The 14,597-nt window shown below is 39.2% G+C and overlaps 1 protein-coding gene across 5 annotated transcripts in view; it reads right to left on the bottom strand.

Moving 5' to 3' along the window:
- The window catches only part of MCTP1 (multiple C2 and transmembrane domain containing 1), a 229,501-nt gene that overhangs the window by 81,072 nt on the left and 133,832 nt on the right, over positions 1–14,597 (bottom strand). For all 5 annotated transcript variants that reach the window (XM_088652794.1, XM_088652793.1, XM_088652792.1 and 2 more), the window contains one exon: positions 5,006–5,059. In XM_088652794.1, coding sequence (XP_088508920.1) covers positions 5,006–5,059 — 54 coding nt within the window. The remainder of the gene's footprint in view (positions 1–5,005; positions 5,060–14,597) is intronic.

Here is a 14,597-nt window from a genome sequence, read left to right as displayed (position 1 = left end):
ACCAAACTGTGGCTTAGTTCAGCAGGGCAGCAAAACTTTCAGAGGGGAACAAGGTGGCAAAGTGGCAGTGATCTCTCTACATGCTTGCATGCTTGTGCTAGACAAGCATAATTTGAGTTAGCATCACATTCGAACTAAGCCACTAAGATATATCAGAAAGTTTCTTTCTTCAATTTCAGAGTTGATTACTTGGAATATGGAACTTAAGTGCCAAGTGCCAACTAGGGACATAAGGGGATACTTGAAGTTGTGGGAAATGTGTACCTTTGGCAAAACTGTCAGAATGCAATGTTAAAAACCTATCACTATCCATACAAAATTATAGATGGGAAAGGAAGCAAACAAGGGCAAACTTGGCGCTGACCTTTTGTGTGTGTGTGTTAAGGAAGCATTGATGGGACGAGGGTGGCGCTGTGGGTTAAACCACTGAGCCTAGGGCTTGCCGATCAGAAGGTCGGCGGCTCGAATCCCTGCGATGGGGTGAGCTCCCGTTGCTCGGTCCCTGCTCCTGCCAACCTAGCAGTTTGAAAGCACGTCAAAGTGCAGGTAGATAAATAGAAACCGCTCCGGCAAGAAGGTAAACGGCGTTTCCGTGCGCTGCTCTGGTTCGCCAGAAGCAGCTTAGTCATGCTGGCCACATGACCCGGAAGCTGTACGCCGGCTCCCTCGGCCAGTAAAGCAAAATGAGCGCCACAACCCCAGAGTCGCCCGCGACTGGACCTAATGGTCAGAGGTCCCTTTTAAGGAAGCATTATAGTGACTAGTGATGGGCAGAGCATTACTTTTAACAATTCTCTTTTAATATTTTAAATATTAAATACTTTTAATATTCTCTTTAGTATTCCAGGCCTATAGATTTAAAATGTCCTTGTCCAGAGCTTGGACATACAGTAATTGAGAAGCTTAATTCTATAATAAATAAGTACATAACCTCCTTAGATTCAGAAATTCCCAGCAAATATATTTCCATTGTGTTATTTGGAAACCCATTCTTTGAACATTTATCTATATATTTAAGTACAAGTTCCCTATATCCAGAGGCATTTTAGTAAAGAGAGAAACCTAATATAGTTTATGTTCCTAAACAGTTAATAAAGTTAAGAACTGCCTTCAACATGACTTGCATTATACTTGGAATACTCAATAAATTGATTACTGTTACGTATATTATATTTGACGAGAGAGAAAAAGCTCCTTGCAAGAATCAGAGTAATGTATTCAATAGTTTGCAAACCCACAGTCCCAGAGAGACTAACACAAGTCCAAATGTGATCTCTCAATGCTGAACTAAGAATGGTTATTGCAAGTTAATTCAGAACCATACGGTGCTGCTTTTGATGTCAATTGCCCTAATGCGAGATCAGGAACGATTGCTGCATTATGATAGATCAAGGCTGCTTTCAAAAGTGATGCTTAGAGTGTCTTTTAGTTATTAACACTTTGAAGAAAATGTTAATATGGCTAATTCTGCATTTAACACAAGAAACAAGACATTTTTAATTTGAGTGACAGCCCCTAGAAACAGGGTTGTAAAATGTGTGAAGAGACATGGCTTTGAAGATGGGCATGATTAATTCCTGACTGTCCCAAGTAAAACCAGCACCAATTTAAGTACATATTGTGAAAGTCAAAGTTACAAGAGTAGCTTGTTTGGACCAAGGGGTTATGGAAACCAAACAATTTTTCTGTTATCTTTTATTGCATCTGATGTTTCCATCCTATCCTTTCTGAAGGATTCCAGATCCAACCAGCAGGCATCACACAAGGTAGGCAGGTATGCTTACGTTGATGAGGTGATCTGGAGTTTCAAATTATTTGACTGTCTGACTAAACACTAGCAGAGCTGATCACACCCCTTAGTTCAAGCTGCAGGCACAGCTGGAATAGGTGATCAGAGGGAAGAATTTGCAGAACAAGCGGTAGCTACATGTGTAGGAAATTGGAATTCTGCAACATTTGGGGCTTAGTCTATCAGTATTGAGTTTTACATGTTGGGTGATATCCAATGTTAGTAATACTCAGAGAAGGCCTGTCAAAATGAACAGACTTAATTTATTTCCATGGATCTACTCTGAGTATGAGTGACATTGGTTATCAGCCACTGATTTGAATTTAACCAACTGAATATTCAACTGTAATATCTAGAATGTTTTAAATAGGATAACAGCAAACAAGATAAGAGTGTTACATGGCACATGACTTGAACATCAGTGGAAGAGCAAGTCAGAACAATGTAATGTGATCAATACTGAAGTAATATTTGAGTGGGCAAGATTATTTATCAGAACTACACTTCTCCAGCCACTTAAAAACTCCTCATAGGCTACTAACAAACATCTATCACAGAAGGGTTAATTATTCAGCTTATGAATCTACAGTTTATTTGGGGCCATCAGAGAGAAAACCCTTTTCATCTAAAAACCTATTGCAGTCAATGAGTTATCCATTCGTTTTGAGTAAGAGGCAAATATCTATACCAGTTCTGAGGAAAGACACTTTTCATAATCACCCAACTATACGCTAAGTGAAAACATATGGTGCAGTTTAGGCAAAGCTTGCCAAAGGTCTTTATTGAATGGAAAACAGGTGCTCTTGTTGTCTGCCATGTAATACCCTATTTACCCCCAAGTCCAAAGGTTACTGGACTAATAGTTGCCTTGTGGTAATCGGGGAAAACTAAGTTACTTGGCATGGGCAAACATCTGGGACATATTTTATATGCTTGCAACATATGCTTCAGCTTCAATTAAAGTGAGGCTTTGGCACATTTATTAATCTTTTGACTTTTATTCTATAAGGGGACCCACTGACCTCACTTTGCTATTTTACCAAATGAGAAAACAGAAAAGTAATGAGAGCTAGAGGTCAGCATCAATCAACACTGCAGAATTTACATTTGTTTTCTCTCAAAACTGTATTATACACACTGTTAAAATGTGTGAATTCACTCTTGTTGTGTATTATACACAATTATCCATGCAATACAAGTCTAGTTTAGGGTATGGAGCAAAACTAAAACTAATCCTTCTAAAATTCTGCAAATGTAAAGGTTCTCTTCCAAAAATACAGTGTCTAGTCTCTAGAAATGCTTTGCAAAATAATCCTGTATACAGTACATTCTTTGCATTGAACTATAGTGTTACATAAACCCAGACACTTATGAACATTATATTGTGAATATTCAGTCTAAATGTTGTCCCATAAGAATAAATAGCACTGAATTCATATCTTCATGGCTTGAGTAGTTATATTCAAGAAGTATTTCGGAACCATTATGTTGGATTCAGACTGCCAAATACCACTCCAGATAGGATGCTATTTCTAGCTTAGTTTGGTTTGCTTGTTAAGTAATTTACACAAGACAATAAAATACTTTTCTTGATTACTTAGTAACAAAAAGAATGGGTCAATTCCTTAATTACTAAGTAGCTAAGATTTATTTAAACAAAAGGTATATTAGAAGTACTTATGTGTATACATTTTACAGGTGTTGCAGCTATTTCTATGGATACAAAAATTACTGGACATTCCCATATAATATGCTATAATTATAATGAAATATGAACAAGAGGAGGAAAATACTCACAAATGGATAGCAGACCTACGTTTATCAGAGGAGAAATGCTTTTGAGTTAATATACAAGCTCACTACATCTACATGGCTGACCTTCACAATAAATCACATATTCTGTTGCCAGACATATACACACTATGTAGTACTGAAAGAAAGCACACGTGGCTTTGCACAAAGAAAATTTAGGTATGACGTTATTTCATGATTGCAGCTTGTAGCAAAATGATTTAAATATGTACAGGGGGGAAATGCTGTCTCTGTCTCTTGAATGTTAAGATAATAAGGAAATAGTCCAAATTTTCATCTTTCAAAACACAGAGCTTAATCGTTCAAAGAGCTAACTAATCACAGTGAATTTTCTGACACTTGAAATGTTTAGTAGCTGCCAACCTACGAATTCTTATAGCGGTACAGAACTGTACATCTCTACTAGCAACAAAGGTCAAGGGCATAAATTAAGATACTTTTTTCTTTTTTCTAGCTTTTTTCTAGCCCTAAAAAAAAGTCAGTGCTTTATTACAACAGAAGTACAAGAACGTTTGTAAAGGTCAATGTTTTCTGTATTTAACGTGAAGTGCTTTAAAAGAATCTGAATACTTTTCTCTATAAATACCCTCATTTCAAAACTTAAAACACAACAAAACATTTATCTTGCTGTACTTTTACTTCCCCACAAACCAGCCCTGCCAACTAATGCCATTGCTTCACTTTTACAAGGTCATTCTAATTTCCTCTCTGTGCCTCTTCCCTCCCCTCTAGGGACAACCATGCACTCCTATTGCTTGCTTCAATAACCTGTATAAACTAGCTGTTATTTACTGTGGTGGCAAATCCTCGACCTGACCAGCAACCTAGGAACTGAGCAACATTCTCCAGAGCTAAAAGAGCTACCATAGTCCCTTAGGTTGATGCTGGGCTGCACAACACCAATCCCAAATCCATCTGTAAGAGGCCCATGAGAATCATACGGAGTGAAACACGCACCAAACATTCTTCTGCCAAGTAATTCTCAGAAAATTATAGATGGCAATAGACCACCTTCAAACAGTGTGGCTTTTCTATTTTTACAACATTTCTTCCCACAAGTAAGTGCAGCCCTATTTGTAATACTCAAGACAGGACAAATTTTTGTCCTTCAAAAACAGTTGTCACTGCAGTTATCTTCACAACAGCTATCAAGTTCCAGACAAGCTGAATTATTTTTGTTCCTGGTAGGAGGAAAAAAAATTGACCCAGCTCTGGACAAAAAAGGAGGATTTATAGTCCTCTTTCCCTTCCTACAATATATACTGGCATTGTTAGGATGATAAACAGCTCTGTCCAATTTTCTGGACTAAAAACACTTCAGCTCCTTTTTAACTGTCTGCAAGAACAGTGTCATGTCTAAATTCTCCCATCCCCAGGTACCCAAGTGCTAGGAAAGATAATTACCTTGTCATCTCTGTCATCCTCTTCTTCCTCGTCCTCTAGCATGTCCTCCACTACCTGCAGACACAAACAGGAGTAGTTGTCACGAGTCAACAAGGTAGCGTTTTGTTCTGCCAAATCATTAAGCCTTCTGTGGTTGGAAATCTTTATTAAATATTTCAAGTAAGTGCACAATAGAAAAATTTAACCTACAGATTCAAACTACGGTAATACTCTGAAAAGCTTTGTCCTGTATACAATCCCATCAAGATGGTGCCCTGATTTGAATGCTATGTTAAGAAAAAAGCATAGCTTATCATGAATGTACACGCCGAGTTTGCACTTGTCACTTTGCTGCTGTTTGGCACTCAGCTAAGTCATAGTTTGGTTTAGCATGTCATCTGAACCCAGACTTGTGGTTTAGTTCTCCTGGACAAACCATTAGCAGTAACCTATATAGGACAAACCTTCGTTATGGCTCATGGTTAGAGCCAAAACTAGGATTTTGATGACACACTAAGGCAAACTATGGCTTAGGTCAGCACAGCACAAGAGCAAAGCAACCAGAAAGGAGTGAAGCAGCTGTGATCTCCTTTCCAGGACTCTCATATCCCTGCCAAGCAATTGATCCTTGAACTGAAAGGAGATTTGCAATGATTGGGTGGAAACTAACTTATCCTTGTAAAAAGCAAGCTGTACGACTCTGATATATATATAGTAGACCAAAAACAAAGTAAAAGGTGGTCCATGAAGGTAAAGAGTCCAAGGATAAGGACTCCTTGACTGAGTGCTAGAGCATTAAGATATACAAAAGGCACACATTGAGAAGCATAGAAATGGAATTTAAGAAACAGTAGATTTTCTTTCAACCTCTGAAAGATTGCGACCTTCACCTAACAGGGCACTATTTGCATGTTGACACTGTATTATTTATAGTATTACTGTAGTTACTGGACAGTTTGCAACCATATTTTGCATGATCACACTATGGCCATATGGCCATGACTGACGGTCTGTAACAAGCTGCAGTGAGCATTAGGCTCATTCACTCACTTCTTCCCTCCCCCTGCTTATCCAGAAACTACTGCATTTGGTTTTACTTAACTGTGCTTTGCCATACTATCAAGACAAACAAACTGTGGTTAATATTAATGTGGTTATTTCAAACAATCTTTGAACCATAGCTACTGGAAGCTACCATACGGTAGTAATGTTTAAGCACAATTCCAAGTCTGAACTAAGTAACATGCTGTAGTCGATCAAAAGGGGAAGTGAAAGAGCCCAAACACATCCTCCTGGCATAGGAAATGGGGAGATGAATGGAAGGCTGGGGAATGTGCAAACCAGAAATTTTCTATGGCTTGTTTTATGACTTACCATGATTTCTAATATATGTATTAACAGCCAATATGTACCAAGAGCCTTTGCATGCTTAACTCTTGTAACACAGTTTAGATTTAAGGTAGGTGTTCACAACACTCTCACATGAACAATACAGTGTATGCAGAAGGCTAGGGTTATTTCTTTAACGTATTTTGTCTCAAAATTGTTTTGTTTTCATTGTTTTGGTTTCCAGTTGAAATATTATGCACGTCATAGATATATCTGATATGGACCTGTGATACAAAGATGAATAAATACTACTACTAACAATAACAGTATAAAATACCCTGGTTTCTTAAATTCTATGTGTAAGAAGGCTTTTAAAAACATTCAAAGTATTCAAAGTAACTACTACCTAGGTATAAGATTCAGGAAAACCTGCACCATAGGTTGTTTCTACACGAGATTAATCCTAGCCACTTTCTCAGAACAGATTTGATGATAGAGAAGTTTGCCTATTAAGCTGACTAGTCTTTGTGAATAAAAGGTAAAGGTAAAGGGACCCCTAACCAGTCGTGACCAACTCTGGGGTCGGTCATCTCACTTTATTGACTGAGGGAGCCGGCGTACAGTTTCCGGGTCATGTGGCCAGCATGACTAAGACGCTTCTGGTGAACCAGAGCAGTGCAAGGAAACGCCGTTTACCTTCCCGCCGGAGAGGTACCTATTTATCTACTTGCACTTTGACCTCCTTTTGAACTGCTAGGTTGGCAGGATCTGGGACCGAGCAATGGGAGCTCACCCTGTTGCGGGGATTCAAACCGCCGACCTTCTGATCGGCAAGCCCTAAGCTCTGTGGTTTAGACCACAGCGCTACCTGCTAGTAGTTGTGAGTAGTTACAGTATCCCTACTAAATAGCTTGGGGGGGGGAGGAATGGGTATACGCAGTGTAGGCTAGAGAAGGGGCAGAAGATGGACAGAAGTATTTCCCCTTTTAGAAATAAATTCTGGCAATGAAAAATCTCCATCCCAAACTGGTCATTATTTGTGATGAGCAAACTCTCATTGAAAATCTACTTGGTATTTTTGCCCTTTCCTTGATAATACTGCAGGGGTAGGTAACCCTGATCATTTCCTCCCAACTACTCTTGATGAAAGCTTAAAAAAATTAAATGGAGCATGCCTGCCTCTATCCTATCAGTTTCTCTTTCCCAGCTATCTCTCTCCCCATATTGCTGAGAAGTGGAAGGGCATAAGTGGTGAGGGGAAGGTCTTGCTAGAGTCAGAAAATATATTTCTGGCTTGTCCTTAACAGGAAATGGAATTCATGAACATGTCATGGAGAAAGTAAGGAAGAAGCCCTTCAGCGGCATGCAGTGAAATTTTCTGTAGGGGAACAGTTCGGGCCAGAGGCATCGTGTCTTCCTCCCTAAGCCAGACAGAAACTTCCCAGGCTTTGGGAAGAAAGTGCCAGGGGAACATAGGGGACTAGCCTAGTCCCCTTGTCCACTGACCACACACCATGGAAGCCCTTATATGCTAGGCTTTTATGTGAACTGCAGTTTGGAAGTCTATCAAGTTGTGTGAAGAACTTATACAAATACTTTTTAGGGGCCATTATTTTTACCTGATTATTTTTATTAAGTTTTCCTCCTTCCCTTTTCTAGCAATGCTTTCCCACTAAACAGCAATACTTCCTTTTATCCTTTTAAGTTGAAAAGAGCAGCACAGGAGGAGTGCCAAAAATAAGAGTGTTAATGTAGCTTCTGCTACTGTTTGTGCTGGAGCAGGCCATCAATGTTTCATTTTCATTGTCGATTCAAAGGATCACCTGAAGGTATTGCAGGAACCAAAGTGTGGTTCTCAGGGGTGAGAGAACAATACTCCCCCCATCCTCTGTCTTTGGTTCTATCTTTCTGTTCATATACCGTAACTCATGTGTTATTGGGGGCAATGCAAGTAATGCAGCCGACTGTGGTTGGAGAGAAAGTTTATTCCACAGCATATACATTTCAAGTGCATTTATTCTGTAGTTATTTAGGATCATTTCAGTTTTCTTTTATAAGGCATTGCTGTTCCTTCTCAGACCTTTGGATGGCATAGCATCTGAATAGCTGAAAAAAATATTATAGGGCAAACATTAAGGAAACAGTATTTTACTTAAGGTTTATGTAGGGAGAGGGAATGCTTAACATCACTTCAGAATCTGTGCTTTAAATTTTGCTGTCTGCAACCTTGCTTGAAATCCAGCATTATTAATCAAACAAAGGAAAGGCACCGGGGAAATCAGAAAGCTCTAATGCAAGCAGTTAAAAGTGACATGACCTTCTGTAATGTCACTTGTCACAGATGTATATGACACATAGCAGTGGAAGATATTGAAAGAACCTAATTCCTGGTGCTGATCCATGATTATTATACGAATATAGATGACACTTAAGAGCACACATAAGATGGTTCTCACATATTACACACGAGTTTCTTTATTGTGCTTACTGTTTAGCCATAAATTACACAATATGGCTCAAGAACCCTCTTCCCTTTCTGCTTTGCAAGGTATTTATTGACAAAAAAGCAAGACAGAATTATTTGTATGACAGCATTCAGACTATATATCATTTTCCCCTGCCAGAATGCAAGCATCATAGTATACACATAGCAAATGTAGCAGAAATAGGCAGCAGACAACATGACACATAAGTTGCTTACATGCTCATATCCATCCCAACATAGTAGATATAACTGCAATTAAAATATGCAGAATCCATTGAAATCGTGTAATTATATAGTTAGAAGCAGTGGTGACTGATGCCTATTGGAACAGGGAGGGTGGAAGGCAGGGAACCCAACAGTGGGTGGAGCCAGGTCCAATTGACAGGCAGAACCAACAAATTCTAGCTTTGTCCCCATCCTCCTCTTCACTGTGTGAGAATAAGAGAGATGAAGCTCCCCATCCTGAAATGGTTATAATGGCAAGTGTGAGCTGGCTGAAGGCAGACTGAAGTTGATGGGGCAGCACCCCACTTGCCTTAATAGAGCAGCCTTCATTGGTTGGAAGGAGCCAGAGGTTCATCCAGTTTATACTCAGTAAGATATATAGAGTGTTGAACCAACACCATTGGGTCTCTGAGTTATTTTCCTGAATCAAGTATTTTCAATTGAAGGATCTGTTCTTTACAGGTCACTGATTACCCTCCTAAAGTTAAAAGGTTCCAGATGAGACTCAGGTCTTTGTCTGACCACCCACCCATGTAGCTAAGATTTATTTATTTCACTTAAATATTTATAAATTGCACTTTCATACAGTTGTAATTGAAATTATTCAACTCCCATTGCAAATCAGGTTTATTATCAAAATTTACAGACTTTCAGCTGTTTGCAATGAGCAAATCAAACAAAAGCAATTGAAATAGCTTGACACATTGGATGCTTCAAGTGGTCCCCCCCAAATTCAGCTGAAATCGCAGGTCTCAGGTTTTAAAGATCTCGGGTTTTAAGGGCCTGTGTGATTAACACGATTACCACAGGTTTTTCTTTTCTTTTCTTAAGATGTCTAAAATGATTGGGAATGATTCCTGCCAAACCTCTATCAAGAAGGGGTTTCACAGGGCAGGGCCCACCACACTAAAGGTCTGGCCAGCCAAACCTCAGGGGCAGGTGGGACCTGGTGCTTCATGGTCATCCCTTTCCCTTGGCTGCCTTCTAGGTTTGTGCTAACTTCAATTCCCTACCACCCTGAATATACTCTAGTTTTGGCTCCATTCAATTCTGGCTCTATGTTTCCTTTGAATTGGCTATGGCAATCAAACTGGTCTTGTTGGCCCTCAACTCAGTACTTCCACTGGTGTTTCTCTGGGTGTTTCACCTTCTGTGTCATGCAAAGACACGTTGGGGAGCTTGATATCCTGATCAAAAGGAAGGAAAAGAAAACCAGCCAAGTAATCCTGCCACAGATCAGCCTCTGCAAACCAGACCACAGCATGCTAGACTAGAAGCAGAAAGCAGAAAAGCTCCCTGCAGAACAAACAGCCCCAGATGGTTCAAGCAACAGTGCTGACCTATACACCAAAAAACCAACCAACCAAACAAACAAACAAACAAAAACCCCAAGGACACAGTTGACTTTAAATTCTGGAGCTGACATAACTCCAATTGCAATGTAATACGGTTTAATATCACCAGACCAATGGCACTTTTAAATATGTGAAAGGCTATTTCACATGAAAAAGATATGAAAAGAGGAAAGTGTTTAGATGTGCAAGTGTGCTTAATGCATGCAATGTTATATGTAGAAACAGACCCAACAAAATAGGCTCACTCCATGTAACCGTCATATCTATATTGATCAGCCTAGATTATTATGTAACCTAGCACATGACCGCACATTTTCCCTGCATGTAGCCAGGGTTATTACTATATTAATATTATTGTTATTTGCAACTAGATTCCTGTTAGGTAGGGTCATATTACAATGGCAATTTTACAGAATCACAGGGCTACTTAGCTTCTTAGGGAACCTTGGGTAACAGAAACTCTGTATGGACTGTTCGCTTGGGTGTCAAACCTGGGTAAACCTCTGAAATGAATAAAATGCAGAATGGCCCTTTTTGTCACTTGGCAGTCAACACAGAAAAATGTTTACGAAAGGCAGTCCTGTTTTATTAACTGTTGTACTACCATCACATATATAATAAGAATATATAATAAGAATATTACATATATAATAAGAATAGTGCTGACTTTAATATTTACCAAGAAGCATAGAAACATGGCTAAGTTAAAAGGCCATATAACAATTCTGAATGAATTGCATAATATAAAGAATGAAAGCTACAGAAAATCACATGTCATGTGAGTATTCTCAATAGTTGAAAAATAATAATAAGTGTAGACATCTGAACTTGTGAAATGCCGGATAATTCTGGAGCACTCTGATGTAATTCAGACCACACCTGTCTTTTGAAAGTACACAGAAGTTAGCATAAGTTACCAAAACAAGTATTTGCATATATATTTATTTTGATCTAAAATAATATGAAACCGTAGCCTGACACTATTTTTTAAATTCAATAATAGGAACAGAACTGGGTCCTGAGTCAATGTTTCTACTCTAGGGACACAAAGGGATTCGTGAGGAATCTGGAGCTGATTTAATTCCCTGCCTTCCCATTTGTCTCTGCAAAATCTAAACCACAATGTGTGTCTGCGTGTCAGTTGATTTACAATGCTTACACATAATTATAATATAAAATTATTGAATGTGCATGGATTGAAGAGGATGTGTAAAACCACTCAGACTATTGCAGGTCATCTGAAAGTACTTTAGGTCAAGCTGAAGATTCCCTACAGTCAATAAGCCTAATATCAGAGTCATGCGGTCATTTTCACAACAGGGCATCTGCTTCTCTCACACAGAACAGTGGAGGAAGAACTTTTAAAAAATGTCATTATTGAAACAAAACATCCATCTCTTACAGAATGGCAGCTTCAAGATAAACATATGCACCTGTGGAAAGAGCACAGGCAGGCTCAAGCTGCTTAAGCAAGTTCTTGCGGTTACCAGGCTCACAACCTATGTAGGACGTACTTTCCTGTGCACAATGTTATCCCCATGTTAGGCATGTAATGCCTGCTTCTACACATAGGTAGAAAATCTAGAAGGCATTTATAAACAATTGATGTTAACTGTATAGCATATCTGCAACAGTATTTGGAAAACCCATGGCAGCGTGAATAAAACCAAGCCACTATTAAACATTTGACCTTGGGCTATCTCATCTACCAGAGTCATCAAGGTAACTGAACCATTAGATGTCATAATTAGTATGATGAGCTTGCCACTAAGGTTGAATATATCGCTCTACATAAGACAGCAAGTTGAAAGAAAGCAGCACTGGTACTTTGCAGAGGAAAGACAGGCAAATGCTTTCAAAAGTTTCATTGCTTTAGTCTGGGAAAGGGAAAGGTTAATGTTGTGATTTTAGGCAGATATCACATAGGAAGTGGGGATTTCACTTGTGATGCATTCAATTCATTACATAATAGCCTTGTATGATCAACAGATTATTAAGACAATTGAGATCTATGTAGTATAAACAGGCACTACAGTAAATCCAAAGTAATTTGCAATATGCAACTTTAATTGTTAGCTTCATGTACCTTTATGCTAATACAGTACAGTTAATACTAAGGCTACTGCAAATCTACACTTGTATATATCTTTAATGAGTTCGTGTGCTGTTTCTCACCTTTTTCACAAAGAACCATGCAGTATACTGAATGTTTATTTGAACTATGTCTCCATCTAAAGGATTTTAAAGTCCATTGTAATTTTCTTGTACAATATCCCCAAAATGCACATTTACAATTACCCATAAATTCAAGGGAGATTTCAAAGTATGCATGATTGGGGTAAATGAATTAATATAGTTTATCAAGTGAGATTTTAGTATCATGGCACTGGGATCCTCAGTTAGGAACTTGGACCTTAGCAGTTAAGCATGTTTCACACAAACAGTTATGAAAAGCATTGTTTCACTTCTTCCTAATAAACCATTATATACAGGAGAATCCTAGCCAGGTCTACTCAAAAGTATGTCCTATTGCATTCAATGGGATAGTTAAAAGAGTTACGACTACAGGCCTTAGTTGGGCAGCTCAAACTTATGGCATGACATCAGATTCTGAGGGCACAAATGGACTGCCCAGCAGTCATAATATGGATGGAGACATGGTTCACACGGTCAGGCTCAACCATATGTTTGTGGGAGCAATATAGCATTTTCGCCCGGAAAGAAGATAACATGGGGACTGCCCTGTTTGAAAACTAGCCTTCAATCATGAGAAAAACATTGCACAAACACAGGAGGCGAGAGTTGAATTGCTCTAAGGGAACTTTATATGGGGAACAGGGAAGTGCAGTGCTTGAATGAGGAACTCTGTGTGAATTGCAGCACAAAACAAGTGTAGGAAATGGGACTTCCTTATTTGCATTGCAAAGATAAAGAGGGAAGGCACATCACTATCCTTTCTGCATAGAACTGCATCCTAATCAAATATTTGATTTATTAATTTGATAACTACCTTGAGATACTGGAAAAGCTGCAGTTAATTATGATCAACTGAAACCCCTCCCCACAAATGAATAATTTAAAAATAGTGTTCAACTGAGAAGCTGTGACCCACACCTGGGCTATATCAGTAGCATCACTGTTTTGTGTTGTAGTTTCTATTTACAGTATATTACTAACAGAATGATAAAGAAAGAGTGGCAGAAACTTAGGAGGAAGTCCAAAACATATAATAGTTGTTTTGTTGTCGGGTTTCAGAACTGGGGGTGGTGGTGACAGTTCAAAAACACATAGTAAGCTAGTGAGCTTTTTGTAATCAGTCAAATATCCCTTCGAATTTGAGCTCAGCTCATACATACTTTTGACCTATTCTAAGTTGAATTTCATTCCGTTTCCTTTTCTCCAAGACTGACCCCAAAATGAGTGAAAGGGAAAGAGGTCACAAAGGGGAGGCCCTTTGCAGGCCAAAGAGCTTTATCATTAAAGGTAAAGGGACCCATGACCATTAGGTCCAGTCGCGGATGACTCTGGGGTTGCAGCGCTCATCTCGCTTTACTGGACTGGCCGAGGGAGCTGGCGTACAGCTTCCGGGTCATGTGGCCAGCATGACTAAGCCACTTCTGGCGAACCAGAGCAACACACAGAAACGCCGTTTACCTTCTTGCCGGAGTGGTACCTATTTATCTACTTGCACTTTGACGTGCTTTCGAACTGCTAGGTTGGCAGGAGCAGGGACCGAGCAATGGGAGTGCACTCCGTCGTGGGGATTCGAACTACCGACCTTCTGATCGGCAAGCCCTAAGCTTTGTGGTTTAACCCACAGCGCTACCCACGTCCCAATAGAAATATCTCTATCTAGAACACGCTACTGAGGTCCTTCCCCGTAACTCGGTATCACCTATGTAATACACAACAAAGCATGCTTCTTTGAGAAGAGGAGTTCCAAAGAAGATGTTCCACAACTGAAGAAGCCCTGTTCCTCGTCCACAAGGCAAACCTCTCTCCATCATTTATTTGTTTATTTTATTTTTGTAAATTACTGTAAAAAGGCAACAATTTTTGTCTCTAGGCTGAGACAAAGAAAAGATTAATGGTATTTGCTCTTGGACATGTAGCAACACTCAGAAATAAAAGAACATTTTAAGTCATTAGAAAATCAGCAAAAATACTACAAAGTAGAACAAAGCATACATATAGGTGGAAAATGCTTCTCTGCCATATA

The sequence above is a fragment of the Zootoca vivipara genome, chromosome 10 (assembly GCF_965207765.1).
Source record: "Zootoca vivipara chromosome 10, rZooViv2.hap1.1, whole genome shotgun sequence".
NCBI classification, from domain to species: Eukaryota; Metazoa; Chordata; class Lepidosauria; order Squamata; family Lacertidae; genus Zootoca; species Zootoca vivipara.
The sequence above is the reverse complement of the archived record's forward strand: the minus strand, read 5'-3'. Positions and strand labels throughout refer to the sequence as shown.